The 21,489-nt window shown below is 42.0% G+C and overlaps 1 protein-coding gene across 7 annotated transcripts in view; it reads left to right on the top strand.

Annotated features, from left to right (window-relative positions):
• ZNF423 (zinc finger protein 423) overlaps positions 1–21,489 on the top strand; it is a 320,869-nt gene that overhangs the window by 107,657 nt on the left and 191,723 nt on the right. For 5 of the 7 annotated variants that reach the window (XM_059713801.1, XM_019497484.2, XM_019497479.2 and 2 more), the window contains 2 exons: positions 8,608–8,808; positions 12,788–12,868. In XM_059713801.1, the coding sequence (XP_059569784.1) occupies positions 8,608–8,808; positions 12,788–12,868 (282 nt within the window). Of the gene's footprint in view, positions 1–8,607; positions 8,809–12,787; positions 12,869–21,489 lie in introns of those variants that run through there. The other 2 variants (XM_019497480.2, XM_059713802.1) reach the window with 1 other exon arrangement.

Consider the following 21,489-nt stretch of genomic DNA (forward strand, 5'->3'; position numbering starts at 1 on the left):
CAGTGAGCCGGGATTTCAACCTGTATGTGTAATTTGTTGTTTAATTGTCCACTTTAAGATACGTATGGTTCCTATTACAGAAAAAGTTGTGAACATTTTTATAGGTGTGCCCCAGCAGATACCCTAAATAGAGAAGCAGTTTATAAAAGCTGCTGGATTAGACTAATTTTAGATTTCAAGTAACATAAGTCCAACATTTGTGGATTTCTCTCTGCAAAATTTAACACATTGGTCAGACCATTATGTCAGTCAGTAACACTCAAATATTTTGACCTTTCTCAGATTTGATTTATTACCCTCCTCTAAATAAACTATCATTTAAAAGAAAAATATTGAGTCTTATTGAAAACACTAACTTTAGTGTTAATTTTAGTGTCAAATAAAATGATAACATTTTTCTGATACTGCTGGCCAGATTGTCATTAAGGTAATAGGGTGGAGTATTCTTCTTGTCTATGCATTCTTCTAAGTATTCTTCTTGTTCTATGCATATCAAACCTTTTCAACCTATTACAATAAACATTGTTGGTTTTTTGTAACTTAAGGCAGAGTAAAATGTGCTTTCAATGCTGACAATTCAAACTGTATTCTCAACTTTATTCATTTAGATAAATTGTTGGAATAATTGCTATGCTGTTGGTGTTCAGATATATTAGTTGTAAAATTGCTTTTTGTGTCTTCCTTTTATGACATGTTCAGTGTCTAGTTGGAGACACTGCTGAGTGTGTATTTGTGAATTTTAACCTTGATTCTTCATCATCAATATATAGATTTTCTGTGGGTCCAGTGTACTTCTGTGCCAAATATGCTAGCTGTACACAGCATATACTTTTGTGAAATGTACGGATTTTTTTTTTAGAATTAATTAGCACTTGTTTATTCTAACAAACCAGTGCCAGCAGTTTTCTTCTGTTGACTTTTCCATGTAACCTCTATGCTACATACAAATCTGTCCTGGTGTTGCTTGGTAACAGTATGTCAGTGTTAATGTGCTCCCCTCTCAAAGGTGTAGGAATTCCTGGCTACATCAGTGAGTATTAATTTTTTTACAGTCTATACAGTAAGCAGCTGTTTATGTCTATCAGATTAAGCAATCCAAACTCTGAGGCCATGTTAAATATTTACCACTCCATCAAATAGTAATAATTGTACTTGATAACGTTTTATGCTGTGATTGCCAACTGCTTTATAAAAGTGGATAAGTATTTTCCTCATGTTGCAGATTGGTAATCTGAGGCACAGAAATCTTAAATGGCAGGCCTGTGACAGACAGTGTCCATAGAAGGATTGTTTTGATTTTTAGGATCAGATTAAAAAGGGGGATTTATGCTCCTTAAACAGGATTTAGGTGCCTAAACTCTGCCTACGTTTGAAATTATGATCTATCCCTCCCCCGATCATCAACTCGCAAGGCTTTTCTTTTTGAACTGAATGTTTCCTGGGAACCTTCAGTTCTGTCTTCTGTGCATGCTCAGATTTGTGCAGTATTTCTTGCATAAATCCCACAGAGATCCAGAAGTTAGGTGGAGTAGTACTACAACCCCATGATAGGCCTGATTTAATAGCAATGCTCAGAGCATGCCTAACGCACACTTACCAAGTGCATAATTCATGTCCACGTTCATAGGAAAAATATAGTTGGTGCCTGACATTTATAAATTAAATTGCATTCTTTTCCCTGCCTTGTCTGCCCCTGTGCTGCCTGTCCCCTTCCTGGTCTGTCATGTGCCACACCCAGAGGCTGCCTGTACCACTTCTGGCATGCATGCTACAAGTTGGCCACCCCTGATCTACTCCATCCTGTGGAAGCTGGGCACAGTGCAGCAAAGCATAAAAGATCCCTGGAGCCAAAATGAAATTAAGCAAGGAGAAGCATGTCTCTATAGTCTAATGGTTAGATCACCCCTCTGGAAGGACAGGGATCCTAGATGTTGATCCCTACTCCCTGTTTATGGGCTTTACATTAAACAGTCAATGGTTAAAAAGCAAATAATTCTGAGAACAGAGATTCTAATCCAGGAATCCTTCCTTCCAGCTGAGTGCTGGAACCAACAGGCTACAAAGTCAAGCTCCCTTTTTTTTTTGCTCTCCTGATGTACTCAGGAATCTCACATACTTCTGCTGCATAGTGTTCATCTTCAGCAGACTAGCCTATTACCTATTGGTTGGAGCACTTGCTTGGGATGTAGGAAAGGCGATGTGAATCTCCTCAGGTTGAGAAGGATGAGAATTCGAGTCTCTGATTCTGGGTGAGTGCTGTTCCCCAGAGGTGTCTAACACTAGCTTTGTCCTGACCAGGCCCAACGCAGGGTTCTCATGCAATATGCGTCCTGGCCTGGCCTGGTATAGGTGCTGCCTGCAGCACACATTTCAGCTTGGCCTAGCCTAGTGCAGGCACTGCATGGAGTACACATCCCAAACCAGCCCCTTGTAGGTACTGTGTGCAGTGCACAGGGCCAATCCAGCATGCACCATTTGCAGCATGTGGGTCAACTCTGAGACCCATGGGCAGCACTGCAAGTCAGATGATAGGGTTCTGTGGGTCGGATTTGGCCCATGCACCGTGTCTTTGACATCCCTGGGTTAGTATATAAGAGCTAGAAGGTACCTTCTCTTCCACCTTTGGTTTAATTTAAAAAAAATAAGTGAGCCCTGTTCAGTTGTTGGTGCCTACCCTAGGGAGCAATTCAGAGCTCTGGATCCTGAGTCGATGGAGAGGTCTCATTTAAACCCTGACTCAGACAACTAAGGATTGGGCATGACCAGAATATCAGACCATGTCACTTAATGTGTCATCTCCCTGTGTCCCAGCCACCTGCGGAGGGTTCGGGATTGAGAGTATGGTTGGGGTTAGAAAGGTAAGAAAGATTTATTGACTTAACAAAAACACAACTACGTGTAGTAACAAGACAAACAATGACAGACAAAAGCAATTCAAGACTAGGACTGTACAGCAATGTAGGATTGTTGCTGATGCCTGATACACAGTAAGCTACTCTTTCCACAAAGTTCAGCGAAGTCAGGTGTCCCTGAACAGCACTATCCAAAGGGGTACCGGGAAGGACCCTGGAATGCAGTCCTTGGGCTCCTCGAGGTCCACGGGCCCACTGATCCAGGCAACAACTAACTAATCCTTTTCATAGAGCTGTATCTTCCTTCTGAATGGTTTCCAGATATTCCAGCTAATTTAAAGCTTCTGAATCGTTTTGATAACGTACAACCACTCAGATTCCTTTTACTTCAACTGTCTTTAGACTGACCAATCAGCAGTACAAGCCTTGCATTCCTTTGATAAGGTAATTTTAACTGCACCACAGGGCCTTACTGCTTCAAGGCTTTGCTAAATTTACTAGGCCTTACTTTATACAAGGCCTCACTACATCTTAATCTTTAATTAGGCATTTAGCAACAACATATAGCTTAATATCTAAACAAATATAGAAAAACACTTGGCCTAATTCAGCAAGCACCTGTATCACACAGACATAATTTCAGCTGTCATACCCTGCTCAGCTTAAATGCCTTTCCTAGGTGCCTAGTTCTACCCATGCACAGTATAGGCAGTTTTAGTGCTAAACTCTGAAGTTTTGATTTCACTTTGAGGACCAAGCCTCAGAAATGTAAAGGTTGCAATGCCTAACTTGAAGGTGCTGAATTCCCTTTTAATCTGGCCCCTACTCTATTAAGTAAAGCACTAGGAGTTTGCTTTCTTCCTGCTTTTTAGGGAACTGAGCCTCCTCTTGGGCAAGCAGAATTGTCTGGTACGAGTATTCGTAAGTCACGGGAACTTCCAGCTTCTTTCTTTACCTCATATGTTCCTTTCCATAATGTAGCTGTTATGTTTATTCCTCAGAAGTATTGTACAGACTGTCTTTTCAATCCTACATTGCTGTACAGTCCTAGTCTTGAAGCAGTACTTTGGTGTTGTGCAGATTTCATCTCTCTGAAGACAGCCTCTTTAGCGTTTAGCAAGTAAGCATTTGAGTCTGCTCCCAGATCTGGGTCACACATGGTAACAATTAGGTCAGCATAATTTTTATTTGTGGTAACATATAATCTTTTTTGAAAGACTTTGGTAAATTTTCCTCGTTCCACAGTGGAAAGTGGAATATGTGACCTCTTCTGAAATTCTTTTCATTAGGTCCATGTAGCAAAACATGAGCTTAGACAAATTATAGTTCCAATTCATAAGCAAGCTTGGCAAAGGTTTTCAGACAAATTATTCTTGAGGAATGCCTTGCACTCTGTTTCATCTAGTCATACTGTTAGTTTCTTGTTTATGAATGAGTTGACTGTGTAACTAGCTGGTTGAAGCTAGTTATACAGTTAATATTTTCATTACCAGTTCTCTCATTTGAATTATCTTTGTAGTGACAAAAAGGTAACATTTTGTGGCTGTTTGGTTCCTGAGTGAAATGAGTTGACAGTCTCTGTCTGCTTTCCCAGGGTGGTGTGTTCATCTCACGAACAGATCACTACAAATGGCATCTAGTTGGCAGTTGTATCAGGAGCACAACGACTCAGGCTGGGAGAGCAACTACCTACCTCCCAATAGGGAGAGACACGTTCTCTAGTTCAAGGTTGTGACACATTGATGGGGCAGCATGGGCAACACATGCTGCCATTGAAATTGGTTTATCCTGCCTTGCTGTTCAGGTCTTCTCTTCACAGAATGGTTTCCAGTCTTCTCAACTGGGCACCATTCGAAAGCACTGAATGCACTTTTATATATGTAAAAGTGTGCTGTCATTTCTAATGTCAGTCTTTAATACTATTCATTTCTAGTGCAACTGAAAGTAGCTGGAAAAAATAGATGGGCGTGTTGTTTACCCTCTTTCAGAAAGCCGGGACCAAGCATGCAGAAGAACACAATAAATGTAGCATTCAGAATATTGCCAATCAGGTGCAGAGGATCTGTGCATAAGTGCAGTTCTTTGCATACACAAACATTCATCTTTATATCAGTTCTTCATGTGCTAAATACTTCACCTGATACAAGAATCATTTTGTAATAATTCACATACACCTATTGCAACTAATGAAACTTCTGGAAGGTTGCTTTGAGAAGTAGATTTCCTGTTTCAGCAAGGAGTAAAGATGACAAATATAAAAAAAAAAATTGTAGATGGAGATCAGCTTTTTTGTCTCACATTGTACAGATAGACTTTCCTAAAGCAGTGTGCTAAATTATTTGTTGTTGTTGTTGGATAATGTAGAACAATTTATCCCTGGTGAAGTAATGAAGTTATTGGAGTTATATCAAGAGTGAATTTGTCACAATACGTTCACCTGGTCAGCTCACCTTACAGCTGACAGTCAAGACAAAATGTTTACTGTGCTGTGTAGCATGTGTCCCATGACCCACCACTAATTTGCTCAAACACTTTTATTTTTTCTTGGCAGTAGTTGAAATCAGTTTTCAACAGGCTTTCTTCAAGTTTTCCATTATCAGGCAGCATGGAATTAGGTGGTAGTTCTTTAAATTGGATTTATATACTTGGACTATTTTTATAGGTTTCTGTCTTATAAAACTGGAGAGTTGACATTCTGATTTATTAACTATCAACTCTACAGGACATAGAGGCTTTAAAAAGATTGAATGAGCTGTAATGTTTTTGATTCAAGTCTAGGATGAGAGATGTAAAAAGGTGTGCCAAGTAAATATGACAAGATTAAAGTGATAATTTGAATACATGCATTTAAATTATATGTTAAGTAAAGCAAAGCTAGCATAGCATTAAATGCAACTTATCTGGCTGGTAGCCGGATAAAGAACCAGAATTATGGTTATTTTTTCTCACAATACATTTTTATTAAAGGAAGAGATTGTAAAACATAAGATTCAATGAAGTATACTTTACTGAGTGAACATAGTCCAGATGATGACTTACAATACTATGAGTTTACTGAATGATATTTGTTATTACCAAGCCCTTAAATTCATTACTTCTGCACTAGTAGCAGATCCAATTTGTTAAAGTGGATATAATATGTACATTTTCTAATGCAAATATTCACACACACACACACACACACACACACACACACACACACACACACACACACACACACACACATATATGCAGGTGTGTGTGTGTGTGTGTGGGGGGGTGTCTATATGATCTCATGTTCAGGTTCTTTGACTGTTATCCATTATAACAGTATAACAGTCAAAGAACCTGAAAATGAGTAGATCATTTTATTGTTAAGAGAGAGGCTACAATATACCACAATCCAAAGTATTGATTTTTAATATTTTTATTGGAATCCAAAGGGTATGTCATGCTATGAGTGCCCCGTGGAAAACTGCAGAGCATTTTATACCAGTTGATTTATTCTATCAGGTTCAGTACTGAAGATGTTTGAAAATGTGTATTTTCAATGGATGGTGGTAATAAAAGCCTGCAGATATTACATATCTGAAGTGCTTGTAATACCCCATTTTCATGTTGAATAAATTGTATTTCTTGGTTTTGTTTCATTTTGTAAGTATTGGTTGGCATTAATCTTTTTGGACCCCATCCCATGCTACAAACAATTGATCTGTGTAATCACCAGTGTTTTCTTAATGGGTTAAAGTACAGACATATGCAAAAGAACCTGATAAAATCTCATTTAAAATTTTGGTCAAGAACATATACCATTAGCCCTATTTCAGCAACCAGCTTCTGTGGAATCAGTTCAGACAGTGTACAATGTGGACCTTTCTTCTGCTAGAAGATTCTGTGAATTCCATTTTTATTGCAGTTTTGTCTTTTGGGTTCAGTTTTAATAACATTCTTGCCTATTGACACATTTGAATAAAACAGATGTGTGGATGGAGACAAAATTGCCACATCAGCCTTATAGCATGTTTTGAAATGCTTTGTCATGCACAGCGTTCTGGAATTAGGGACACACAGTATGTCCATACTGCTGTGACTGTAGCTGGTACTACAACTAGCTAGCTCAGTTATTGCTACAAGCATGGCAATGGAAGAACAGAGCCCAGTTTAGCCTGCACACTTACCTGCAAAGCTAATTAAATAATTGGATGCCTCCCTGGTGCTGGACTGCATGCTACCACAGCTCTGTTCCTATCAGTACTTGAGTTAGCTAGTTTAAAGTCTGCACAAGTTGTGTAGATTCATCTACTATGAAGTTATAGATCTTGATTCCCATCTTTGTGAACTAGTTTTACCCTGGGGTACCTCCAATGCCACTAGAGGATTTCATCCTGCCGCATGTGAAAGAAAATCAGGTCTGTAATGCACATATCTATTTTTAAACTTCCAGTTTATTCTCCAAATAAATTCCTTCCCCTTTGTTGTTAAATTCACACATTCATATTATTTAAAGCTTAGAAAAAAATTAAATAAAAAGTTTCAAATAAAGAAGACCGAAACATCTAAATATTAGATACATGAAGTTAACCTGACTAGTGGAACTGGCAGAACTCAAGGCTTAATATTTTCTAAGGGAATTGACTTTGTTTAGTCTGAGTTCAGTAAAACTACTCACTACTTACAGCAAAAACTACCCTACTCACATGCTAGAATTTTCATGTAGTCAGGAGCCTTAAATCAGAGCATTTTTGATGTTGCCGAGATTGTTTTCTAGAAGAAACATTGAAAATTTAAATTCAGCACAAGCCTTTTTTTAATACAAAATAATTAATCTTGCCAGTTTTTAATGTGCTGAGGATCTAATTGAAAAGATGGTCAGGAAGGCCAACCATACCTTGTCATGCATCCATAGATGCATCTCAAGCAGGTCCAAGGAAGTGATCCTCCCCCTCTATACGACACTGATCAGGCTGCAGTTGGAGTACTTCATCCAGTTCTGGGTGCCGCACTTCAGGAGAGATGTGGACAACATTGAGAGGGTCCAGAGGAGGGCCACTCGCATTATCAGGGGGCAGCAGGGCAAGCCCTACGAGGAGAGGCTAAGGGACCTGAACCTGTTCAGCCTCCATAAGAGAAGGCTGAGAGGGGATCTAGTCATCATTTATAAACTAGTCAGAGGGGACCAGCGGGCATTGAGGGAGTCCCTGTTCCCCCGAGCACTACCTGGAGTGACTAGAAATAACGGTCACAAGCTGGCAGAGGGTAGATTCGGGCTAGATATCAGGAGACACTACTTCACAGTCAGGGCGGCTAGGACCTGAAACCAACTTACAAGCAAAGTGGTGCTGGCTTCTACCCTGGGGGTCTTTAAAAGGAGGCTGGATGAACACTTCGCCAGGGTCGTTTGACCCCAGTACTCTTTCCTGTCCAGGGCAGGGGGTCAGACTAGATGATCTGCTCAGGTCCCTTCCGACCCTTCCAGCTATGAAACTACGAAATCCTAACAAGTTTGTGTGATGAAGACTTGGAAATTCTTACCGCACGCACGCACACACGCACGCACGCACGCACACTCAGATGGTAAGAAAGTATCTTTGGAGGGTTTATTTATTGCTGCATTGCATGATAAAAAAACCACATTAATATAATGAAAAGTGTCAGGGATAACTTGAAGTGAGAGCTATGATAATTAAATGTATCTTAATAAATGCAAGACAATTCCTTTAAAATCTGTCTTTAGACCATTAGAACTTACAATGGAGTATATTCTCCCTTTTGGCAGGAGGCCTAGGAGGGGATCTGGAGAATGATACGAAGGATAGCCGGGCCCTGGAAGAGAGGAACAGCGTGACAAGTCAGGAAGAGAGAAATGAGGAAGATGAAGACATGGAGGATGAGTCAATTTACACCTGCGATAACTGTCAGCAGGACTTCGATTCACTGGCAGACCTGACTGAACATAGGGCACACAACTGTCCTGGAGGTAATGTTAAACTAGCTTTACAATTCTGACAGGTGGTTAGCTGGGTAATTGGACATAGCAACAGCTTGAGGCCTCAAGTGAGATTAAAGAATTAATAATGTAATTTTACAGTTAATGTAATTTTATTGTGGTGCCTTGGGTAGCCTTTGTTCACTTTTTTAATAAAATTAAAATAAAAGCAACAGCTTTCCAATTGGAATCTCTCAGTAATTATGTTAGACAAAAATGTTGTGTTTTTTATTAGCACCAAAAGTTTCAGACAGGCTTTTTTGTCCAAATGAAGAACGTTTATTAATACAAAGTTAAATTTACAAAACTCCATGGAAGGAATGCTTCTGAAGCCCTTAAGTGGACGTGGCAGTTTCTGAGATGAATTTATTAATGTGAGTTTTGTAATCCCATTTTAAACATTTGCCATACTGCTGCTTAATAGGTTATTGCTGCATTTTTGGAAGTATAAGGACATGGCAATAGGTTTCATCATAAATTGGTCTTGATTTTACTTTATGAAAAGAAATAACAAGCTCAAAGCATTGGTGTGAGCAGTTGAAACATATTTTGCTTTTACACGGCACTTTCTATGACAGTGAGATCAGCAGGTGTTCTGCAAAGCACGTTAAACTGATTTATGGGGCAGTGCACATATATTTGCAGGTTTAACCAAAGATGTAAATAAGATGAGCACAAATTATATTCATGTGAATTTAAACCAGAGAACCTAATCCTTACCTTTCCCAGAATAAAATAGCCATCACTTATTCCTACCATATCTATCCAAGACCCTTTTTTGCCAGTTCCAACTGCGAGCAAAATGGCTAGGTTATGAGCCAGGTCATAGAGGAAAGTTTCCTCTTTTGTGTGGATCTCTAGATCTTCAACCAGTCTCACCCCTTTTCATTTATTTGGTGAGTAATCTATATTTTCTTTCCCCTCTGGATTGGTGTAATTATTCTGAGCCATGAATAAATACAGGAAACTTATAAAACAGGTTGGGGAACCTACAGCTTTTGAGAAGCTTAGGTGTATCATCCTTCAAGGATTTCTCAGGGGATTCATGGTTTGGCTGTAGCTCCATCTGTTCTTTAACATGTGCCTATAGCTCCTTTCTTTCTGCGCTACTCTTATGGCTGTTTAGAGAAAGGAGTTCCGCTTTTCACTTCTTTCTATCTACTGGAGGGAATGGAAAAGGAAATTCTATCCAGCTCACTCTTATCCTGCACTGGACAGAGATTGTAAAGTGCAGTTTGATTCAAGTGCTTCTTGCTCTGCTGCTTGTTCTGTATCATGCACCCATACCACAGTGTTCTGCTCATCTCATGCTCTATTCTTGCTCTGTTTATGCCAAGCAGAATATGCGGTGAAAGTCTGAGGCTCCATAAAATCTTGAAGTGACCAAGTTCAGTGTCATTCTTCACCAGCTTATAACTATCATATTAACCATAGTGCATTTTTTTAAGGTGCACTAAGTATGGGTATGCAAATGACATTGTTTAGGGGTCAGCAATCTTTTAGTAGCAATGGGCCAAGTTTAGTGTAGCCTGCTCTGACGATGGGCTGCCATTCCTCTTGTTGGTGCCATGGTCCCAACCTGGCAGCTACTTGGACTTGGCGCCACACTCCTGATCTGGCAGCTGGTCTCCTTGCTGCTGAATAGCCACCATTGTCCTCTGCCACAGAGTTGCTGCCAGTGTCCCAGTGTTACAGACTAGGTGACGTTGCTTGTTTGGCTAGATCCAGCTTGTGGCTTGTAGTTTGCTGATCCCTTGGCGTTGTTCATTCGTACATGACTTCATGGCATCCACTGAAAATTACTCCATGCTGTAGAATGTCACAGCTGAAAATGAAAACAGAATTGCAGAATCAGTACAAAATTAACATGTGGAAATGTGACCCCCCCCCCCAAGCAAGCAAGCAAGCAAGCAAATAAGAAGACATTGTTTATTGTCAATATTTTTAGGCCACAAGTGCCATTTTGCTAGTGAGATATATAGTTGTAACTGAGAATTATATACTTTTGTGGGAACTGCTGAAACAAGATATATCAAGATCTGACAGCTGGTTTTTGAATTGCAACTAACATGATGCATATAACTGTATTGTCTTTGCTGGTACACAAAAAAAAGACATTTTGGTATAAAAAACAAAAACTCATGATTAACTCCAAGTGTGGAGATTCTCATTCCAGAATAAGTGTAATCTTCCAGGTTAATTTAATCAAAGTGGACAGCAAATGCACTTAAGTTAAATGGGAAAAAGTGCCCTTTTTCCAGAATAAGAATGTCCACACATGGACTTAATCAGCACTTTGAATTAACATCCTACTTTAATGAGAAACAACTTGCAAATGCAGACACACTCTAAGCTGTTGTTTGACAAAAATAAAAATGTTTCACAGAAAGTACAATCTAAACAAATCTCAAAATTCAGTAGAAAAGGGTTATATGAGGAGAGTAAAAAAATGTAAAGTAGCATTAGGTAATACCATATTTCTCAAACTATTTTACTATAAATTACATTTAGGTTAGATGCACTGCATTCCTTTTATTTTCAGTGCCTGTCTGACACACATGAGATTGTAATGTAGTGTCTGACCTCTTGGCAAGTTAGAATTTCATGTCTTAATCTGAAGCAGTGTTTTCAATAGTGCCTACATGGGTCTAGATCAATACAGGTAATATTTGTGCTGATAATATTACAAGGCTGGTAATAGAACATAACTAATGACTTCCTTTGGGATACTGAAGTTAGAAAGATCTTGCAACTCAGGAGTATTGCAGGATTGTAAGAGATCACTCCAAAGAATAGCATAAACCATCTATTTCATTGGAATCCCTTAGAAATTCATTACAGTACGCTAAAGTTATAATACACTTTGAAAGCAGTTTCTTTGACACAGAAAGAAGCAGCAAACAGCCATTTTCCCCCTCGTTTTTTCATGTACTTCAGACTTATTTCTTTGAGGACAAAAACATTGTGGAAATCTAGACATCTCTTGCAGCATACATGTGTAATTCTCTTTTTGATGTCAATAGCAAGTGGATGTTCTGTTTCTGACAGAACTTGGGGGCCTTTTGCACCTTTTACTCCTGACTGATGTCTGTGGTTGCAGGTTGTAGATTCACAATCTGTATGGGGATTCTGAAATTGGTGTAAGTAGAGATATTTGCTTTGATGGGACATTGGGTTCCCTGTCTGGGTCATCCCATCTGCCTTGTCTTCCCTATGCTCCCTCTGAAAAATGGTCTTGGAAATTAAACCCTAAACCAGTTCAACAGCAACTCTATAAATTCCCCCCAAATAAATGGGAACACTGAGCATATATATTGGGTGTTGGTAGTTTTAAAAATTAACTTAATGTCTGTCCTTTTTCTACCTTCCTTTTTAAGGAAGACTAAACACTGTTACTCAAAACAGCCTTGTGATTTCTTTTGTTAAACCAATTTTTTTTGCACACCAATTTTTATACCTTAGATTGTTGACAGCAGTAAAATTCAAACAAGGATTTACAAATTATTGTGTCCCCTCTGGCTAGTACCAGATGCTGCATGCATCAAGCAACTATTCTGCAACATATCATTATCTTGTGGCTGATGCTGAGTTATTTCTTGTCTGATGAAAAGTAGCTAAGAAGTCCCAAGCTTTGCTATACAAGTGTATGTGCTTTTTTTTTTTTTTTTTAATAAACACGCATGAGTCTTTTTTTTTTTCTTTTTTTAGGATTTTAGCATTTTTCTTAGATTAAAAATAAAGCTGCACTTCTTTAGCAAATTATTTTTTCTCCGTCTGCCAGATCACCACCCTCTCATGCACCCTATTGGGTCTACGTGCCCATTTGTAAACTTCCTTTTCCGTCAGTTTCTCAACTGAATATGGAGTATTTTTTAGCAAGTTAGCACATCAATGAACTGGACAGGAATAGGTTATGTTGGGGTCCCTGAGCATTTCATGAGGTCCTCTTCTGTTGTTGATAACTTTACAGGTTGTCTGTTTCAAACAGCAGCAGAGCTATATATGGATATTGCCAGCTTGGAAGTGGCTGATTTTTCTAAACTACTGTACGGTAGGAACTAGTTTATAATTAAAGTCTTGCAGTTGCTCCTTTTAAATGCCCTGTAACTTGTACATTAGGCTTACATTTTAAATGAGGTATTGTAACTGTTTCATGCTAGTGTATAATTTTTCATTTTCTTGTATTCACCTGCTACAGAGAACTATAATTGTCTTGCAACTGTGTATGCAGGATGCTCACCCAACAACCCCTATATGGCAGCCTATAAAACTAGTGACTACATCTCATGAATGTAATTCTTATGTAGTACTTTGTATTTTACACTTACAAAAACAGACTTCTCAGATGCACCCCCCAAATTACAATGTTTTGCTGTACCTGATTGGCACTTTCTAGGTTATTTTTCTTTCTTTCTTTTTTCCTAAATATTACTGGATTACTGATCACTCTTCACAGAGGAAAGTAAAATGCTGTTGTGTAAAAGCAGTATAGAAAGTTAATTATACACCTAGTTTATACAGCTGTGGCTCTAATGACCTACTGGCCCTAATTACTGTGTTGCAGTTCAGTCTGAGTGCTCTTGCCTGTGCCAGAGCCCTTTTTCTTTCTCTTAACCTGGCTAGTGTTTCAATATAAAAAATAACAAATTTCCCCCACCTTTTTTTCTTTTTTTCTGGTGCCGGAATACGGTTTTCCTCCTTTCCACAGATCGTTGTAAAGCGTATTAAAATTGGCACCAGAAAAGCCCTGCTAACACTGAAAACAGTGTAGCAACATGGACTTCTTTTAGAGTTCTCACTTCTCAGTGTAAGGATCTGAAAGTGGGCACTGGGAGAGTTAAATGTTTATTATCATGTTGCTGGAAGGGCTATTAACACAGGGCACTGTCTTTTTTGGTCACAGGCAATAACACCTCCAGATGTAAGGATAATAAGGTGCTGGAGCAGCCTCTGGCTGTCCTGAACAACTAGGCATTTTGTGCTTGGCCCTGTATTCAGTATATATGTTCCCTGGAATAAGAGAGCAAAATGCAGTCTGATTGCATGCCACCATTGACAGAATAGAAGGAGCCTCATCTTGTGAGGTGCTGAGAGAAGCCAGTTAGTGTTGAGGGCTCTAAGCTCCTCACTAAAAATGCCAAAGCTATGCTAGTTGAAATGCCTGAGCACCAAGCAGAACAGATTGCTATTACATAGATAATAGTTAAGTGTATGTGGGTAGTGCCCATTCAGTGTATGAATAAGTTCTTTTCAGGACTCCTATAACAAACATATCAATAAGCTATTATGCTAATAAGTTACTAGCCCTCTAGCTTCCTATGCAACTCCACAATGAAATATTGCCACCTGTTTAATATTTTTTCTACATTACTTAAAACATATCACAGTGTCTGAATTTGCAGCTGAAATTGAGCAGAAATTCTATTACAAATTTAATGATAAATAAGTCACATGCTAACGTTTGAAGAATTGACTGTTTAGTAGAGCTTACTGCAAAATATATTTCTTGAGCTGCTGCTTAACTAGATCCTGTTCAGAGCTGACACATTCCTTGTGCTGAGAGGTACCTATTGTGGTTCTTTGCAATGCTGTGAGGTTCTTAGGGTATATGTATGTGTTCCTGTGTGACTCGTTCAGTCCAGCGGTTGTCTTAGCATAGTGTTTAATGCATGATTCTTGTAATACTGCACAAAGTGTTATACTTCCTGACAGTGTTGATTTCCAGCAATCCTGAGAATCCTTCTGCAGCTACAGGTAGGTGACGCACCATTCAGTCTGCTCAACTCTGACTACAGGACATAGGCTCAAACTGAGGCCCATCAAACTGGAAGAGTTAATGAAGGCTGACCCTCAAATGATGCAGCAATTGTTTCTTCACCAGTTTCTGTATCTTTGGTTTTTGAGGCTGCTGCAGTGCTGCCAGTTGGCCCTAGAAGTGCCCCTCCTATCTGGTTTCTGTGGGAAGAGATAATTTAAATCTAAAATTAGGGCTGTGTACCATAAAGGGCCAAATTCAGGGTTCACTCTTGTAGTCCCATAAGGGGTCACGTTCAGCAGGATTGATGCATCCTATAACAAAGGTATGGAGAGCCTGTGCAAGAGCGCTCCATGCCCCAGTAGCTCGCTAGAATATTGCCAATCTGACCTTTGTGGTGCATCTCTTGGGGGCTGTGGGAATGGGAAATTGGACATTTTGCTCTCAGATAAAAATGTTGCCAGTGTGCCTTGCCCCTCCCTCAGTGAATTGCCAGAGAGACATTTGTGATGGGTTTCCCAGGGGATCAGGGCAGGGAGAGTGGGAAATTGGACATTGTGCTTACAGATAAGAGTGTTGTCAGTGTGTCTGCAAACAACCTAGTTGTATATAACCAAAAACCTCTGTAGGAGGGGCGGTAATAGGCTATGTCTGCTACTTCACTCTGCCCCGACATAGGCAGCAGTACCTGCTGATGGCCTGGGTATGCATTGCCAACCTGTACATACTCTTCTTTATGATGATTATGTCTTCCCTCAGCCTATCTGTGTCACAACTCATTTTCACACAGGTAAAGCACTTTGATCCTGTCCTTTTCAATTTCCAGCATGGTGTCTAATGGTAGCCTGTCTTGAGCTGTGAATGTGTTACCTTGATTTTATTAGCTCTTCAGTAAGAAATGATTATTGAAACCAGTTTGTTTATTTTATCTGCTTAGAATATGCCTGCCCCTAGGAACCTAAGATATAACTAAAAACACTTCCACACCCAATCCACAAGATCTAAAGTAAGTGAAGGTGAGAACAGAATGCATCTGTTAAACAGGGAGTCACACCTAGAGCGCGTGTTCTGCTTACTGCATTGGTTGCATCCTGATGGGTGCAGGACCTTTACAACTCTTAGTGGTTTGGTAGGAGGCTGTTTCTAAGACCACTTTCCTCCTCCTGACAAGCTGTTGCAATGGTGACCAGCAGAAACATTTGAAATGGAGCTCCCTCAGTATAAAGGAGAGGGAACTACGGGCAGGGTGTTCTTTGTGAAGGCCCGCTGATTCTGGAATGCACTTCACCACCCAGATTTGTTGGAGCCCTGATCTATTTACCCTCTGAATATAGTGCAAGGCCCATGTTCCCTCCAGGGCACCTGGGGCAGTGCTATAGTGCACTGTTAGGAAATGGCTTTTGTGAGAGCTTTTTTGTTCCTATGGGAGATTTTTAAAGGTAACATTGATGGCTGGGAAGTTCCTATTTTTATTTACAGAGTATTCTGTTATGGGAGGGGAAGGTGCTGTAAACTGAATTTGAGAGCAGTTAGTTTTTTCAATATCTAATATCATTCAATATCATTCAATATCATTTCAATATCTAATAAATAATCAATATTTATGAACAAGAGAGGGGGCTACCATATTTTCTCACATATTATGTGCTCCAGAGGTTAATATGAACCTTGTTTTTGAAAAGCAGGATGAAGGAAAAAAAAGGTTTTTCCAGAATGATGGCTGCATAGAGCAGGGACAAGGTCTAATCTTCAAGGGATTCATCCTCCTTTTCCTGCTTGACTAAAGCTGAACCCTCAGCTATTGCTGAAGACTGGTCTCCATAGGTGGATCTATGACTTTGGAAAGAGCTAAGGAGTCTCCCAGACTATGGAATATGAGAAGAGAGATCAGGAGCACATAGCAGATGGCAAAATTGCTCTAAGAAAGATGAGCTTGATTAGTGGAACATTCAGGACTATTAAAAAGAAGAGATGATCATTAATACCTTTAGGGTGAGGAACAGTGAGCCATTAAGTCAAGTGACTCCCTCCACTGCCTGAATAGTAATGTAAAAGTTGCTGTACTGTGGAGCAGGAATCAAAGCAGGGTGCTTCTATCCCAGGCAGAAAATCAGCTTCCCCACTTAATAAACACACTCCAAATTCTGAGGGTCTGATTTTGGGGAAAACACTCTTCAGTAAACAAGGGTTGCATCTGTATTGGCTTATGTTTTTAAATGGTCTTAAAGGTATAGGTAAACCCTTGGAAGAGAAACTAAAGTTGTCCAATCCACACTGACACAGGTATGGATTCCTGTAGCAAGAGTTCAAAAGTAAAGGCTGTGTCTTTCTTGTTGACTGGTGATCAGAGATGTAACTGGCCAGTACTGCACTGTGGGCATGAGCAGCAGCTGAAGGTTCACTGTGGGACATGTCATTTCCTTTTTTTGCCATTTTAACACTGTCTTTTCATAGGAAAAATATGAGGTGACATCTCCCCTTAGAATGTGAATCACTGGCCACAGCTCCTGAACAGAATGCTACTGCCATGGCTTTGCCTTTTTCACTGCTGGAACTGGAGCTACTTCAGGGAAGATGCAGGGGATGAGAGATAGGGATGAGAATGGGGAGTGTGAGGAACCTTCTTGCTCTAATCTGGTGCCAACCCCCCAGGCTTAAGCAGTGCCTGGGGCTTGTGCCCTGTGTGCCCACGCATCCTTATACTACTGTCGCTGTTAAGATAAATCAGTTTTGGCTATATATGCTGCCTGATGATCTAGGACAGGTGTGGTAAACATGCAGCCCACTTGCTGCAACACCATTTGGTTCCTGGTACTTCCACTGGGTCTGAGCAGATCCATCAAGGGCACGGTACATGCCAGACCAGCCTCACAGGCAGGGCCCATGACATATACCACATGCAGCACTCTGAGACTACACCACAGAGCGTACTACCGTTCCGGCTAGAATCGGTGCTGCATGTGGAGCAATCTGGATGTGGGTGTGTCGAGCAGATCCCAGACTGGCTCGAGTGGGCACCATGCTATACATGATGCCCGTTCTGTCTGGACTGCACCACACGCAGCATTGGCCCTGAAATGTACACCCTACATGGTGCTGCCCCAGCAGCTCTGGGGCTGTGCCTTATGTGATGCCTGCTCCAGTCAGTCTGTGTGCAGTGTGGGTCCCAGACTGGCTGGAGCAGGTTCCGTGTGCAGCATGGTTCCCAGCATGGGTACTGTGTGGTGCAGTCCAGCTGGGGCAGACACTGTGTGCAGCATGGTGCCTGCTTTAGCCAGTCTGGGATCCACGCTACATGCCCCTGGCCAAACAATGCTGTACGCACACTTGTTCCAGCTGCTCCAAGATCCATGCCACACACAGCACAGGTCCCAGACTGGCTGGAACAGCAGCTGGATCTATTATGCTGGGGGAGGGAGGATGGGAAGGGGAGGGGTATATGGGTCAGGTCTGGCCACATGCCACTGTTATGGCTCACAGGGCCAGATGAATTTGTCTGATCTAGGAGGACTACAATGATTTAAGGCAGTCTTCAGATGGCAGGTGCATCCTCCTGACCAAGAGGTTAATATAAATATTGCCATTTTTTGTTTTCTGATTCATTTCCCCATCCTCCTAATGATTCTTCAGCCTAGTCTGGATCAAATATCAGATCAGATCAAACACTAGTCCTCATCTACCTTTCAATTTCAAACGGAATGGGGCGATAAAGTTAAGATAGCATTGTCCTCAGCACTGTGGAGGCATTTTATGCCATGCCTTCTGACGGTGTCATACACTGTTGTAATAAGATGAATGACTAGAATGGACCCTATCTGAGTGAGCTTTGAGCAGCTGCCTGCTTTACCTTTGCAGCTTCTCTGAAACAAAGAATTGGAGTCACTCAAGCAAATCTATCTATCTTGCTGGGCACTGCAGATATGTCAGTAATAACTCATGGTCATTGGCACTGAAGGTAACTGAGAACACTAAAAAAAAAACTGTAAGGCATGGTCACTTCATCTTTATCTATCACCAGAAGGAAATCACCAGCCCATGTAGTAAGTTCATTTTCTGTGCTGTACTGGTTCCGAAGCCAGATTTTCTGAGTTCATGTAGATCTAGATATCTGCAAGTTGCTTAACCAACATCTTTCTTTTATATTTTCTTTATGTGTCTCCTCCTCCCCCCCCTAAAAAAAAAAAAAGACTTGAGACGGGCTATAGAGAACTATGGGTATTGGTAAATGCTAAACTGATGTTGTCTGGAACAGTGGTTCTCAACTTTTTTCGTACTGGGACCCACTTGCCAAGATCGATGACTTGTCCCAGCCCACACCATCCGAGCCCTACCAGTGCCTGACCCATAGTTCCCTGTGCCCCCAGCCCTGCTGGTGCTCCTCACCCCCAAGCTACAGCCCCCTGGCCTTGTTGGCACTCCTCACCTCCAAGCCACAGCCTGTTTCCTCAACACCCCCCAGGCCATGCTGGTGCACCTTACTCCTGATCTGCAGTCCCCTGTCTCCCCCAGCCCTGCTGGATGGGGCCCCCAACTGCCCCCATCCCACTTGGGTTGGAGCACAAGCAGTGGATGTGGGCCCCTGCATGTATGGGCACAGCCCTGTCCCACTGGCCCAGGCACACAGCTCCCCGCTGCGAAGGAGCTACAGATTGGTAGCCATCTGGGGGACAGTGATCACCTCATAATAGAATTCTTTATAAAACGTCGAGTGGGTAAGGTAACTAGTAGGGTGAAAGTGCTAGACTTTAGGAAAGCTGATTTCAATGAACTCAGGCGATTAGTCAGGGACGCACTGCAGAGTAGGAGTTTTGAAGTGATGGGAGCCCAAGAAGGGTGGCTGTGCCTTAAGGAAACGATCCTTCGGGCACAAAGCGAGACGATCCCGATGCGAGGAAAAAGAGGGAAAGGGGCCAGGAGGCTTCCCTGGCTGACCAGAGAAATCCAGGGCAGCCTAAGGGCCAAAAGGGGAGCACATAAAAAGTGGAAACAGGGAGAGATCACCAAAGACAAATATACCTCCTCTGCTCGCGCTTATAGGGAGGCAGTTAGATGGGCCAAAGCTACCGTGGAGCTGAGCATGGCATCCCAAGTAAAGGACAACAAGAAATTGTTTTTTAGATATATAGGGAGTAAAAAGAAGGCCCAGGGAGGAATAGGACCCCTGCTAAATGGGAAGAAACAACTGGTGACAGACAGGGGGATCAAGGCTGAACTCCTCAAAGAGTTCTTTGCCTCAGTGTTCTTAAGCGAGGGGCACGACAAGTCTCTCACTGGGGTTGTAGAGAGGCAGCAGCAAGGCGCCAGACTACCATGCGTAGACCCTGAGATGGTGCAGAGTCACTTAGAAGAACTGGATGCCTTTAAGTTGGCAGGCCCAGATGAGCACCATCCGAGGGTGCTTGAAGGCACTGGCCGACATCACTGCACAGCCACTGGCGGGAATATTTGAAAGCTCGTGGCACGCAGGCCAAGTCCCGGAGACTGGAAAAGGGACAATGTGATCCCCATTTTCAAGAAGGGGAGGAAGGAGGACCTGGGCAACTATAGGCTAGTCAGTGTCACCTCCATCCTTGGCAAAATCTTTGAAAAAATTATCAAGGCTCACATTTGCGAGAGCCCGGCAGGACAGATTATGCTGAGGGGAAACCAGCATGGGTTCGTAGCAGGCAGATCGTGCCTGACTAATCTGGTCTCTTTTTATGACCAGGTTACGAAACGCCTGGACACAGGAGGAGGGGTGGATGTCGTATACTTAGACTTCAGGAAGGCCTTTGATACGGTATCCCACCCCATACTGGTGAACAAGTTAAGAGGCTGTGACTTGGATGACTACACAGTCTGGTGGGTGACGAATTGGCTAGAGGGTCGCACCCAGAAAGTTGTGGTAGATGGGTTGGTTTCAACCTGGAAGGGTGTGGGCAGTGGGGTCCCGCAGGGCTCGGTCCTTGGACAGATACTCTTCAACGTCTTCATCAGCGACTTGGACAAGGGAGTGAAATGTATTCTGTCCAAGTTTGCAGATGACACAAAGCTATGGGGAGAAGTGGACATGCCGGAGGGCAGGGAACAGTTGCAAGCAGACCTGGACAGGTTGGACAAGTGGGCAGAAAACAACAGAATGCAATTCAACAAGGAGAAATGCAAAGTGCTGCACCTAGGGAGGAAAAATGTCCAGCACACCTACAGCCTAGGGAATGACCTGCTGGGCGGCACAGAAGTGGAAAGGGATCTTGGAGTCCTAGTGGACTCCAAGATGAACATGAGTCGCAGTGTGACGAAGCCATCAGAAAAGCCAATGGCACTTTATCATGCATCAGCATATGCATGATGAATAGATCCAAGGAGGTGATACTTCCCCTCTATCGGGCGCTGGTCAGACCACAGTTGGAGTACTGTGTGCAATTCTGGGCACCGCACTTCAAGAGGGATGCGGATAACCTGGAGAGAGTCCAGAGAAGGGCCACTCGCATGGTTAAGGGCTTGCAGACCAAGCCCTACGAGGACAGACTAGAGAACCTGGACCTTTTCAGCCTCCGCAAGAGAAGGTTGAGAGGCGACCTTGTGGCTGCCTATAAGTTCATCACGGGGGCACAGAAGGGAATTGGTGAGGTTTTATTCACCAAGGTGCCCCCGGGGGTTACAAGAAATAATGGTCACAAGCTAGCAGAGAGCAGATTTAGATTGGACATTAGGAAGAACTTCTTCACAGTTCGAGTGGCCAAGGTCTGGAACGGGCTCCCAAGGGAGGTGGTGCTCTCCCCTACCCTGGGGGTCTTCAAGAGGAGGTTAGATAGGCATCTAGCTGGGGTCATCTAGACCCAGCACTCTTTCCTGCTTATGCAGGGGGTCGGACTTGATGATCTATTGAGGTCCCTTCCGACCCTAACATCTATGAATCTATGACAGTACCCATCTCC

The sequence above is a fragment of the Alligator mississippiensis genome, chromosome 10 (assembly GCF_030867095.1).
Source record: "Alligator mississippiensis isolate rAllMis1 chromosome 10, rAllMis1, whole genome shotgun sequence".
Lineage (NCBI taxonomy): Eukaryota > Metazoa > Chordata > Crocodylia > Alligatoridae > Alligator > Alligator mississippiensis.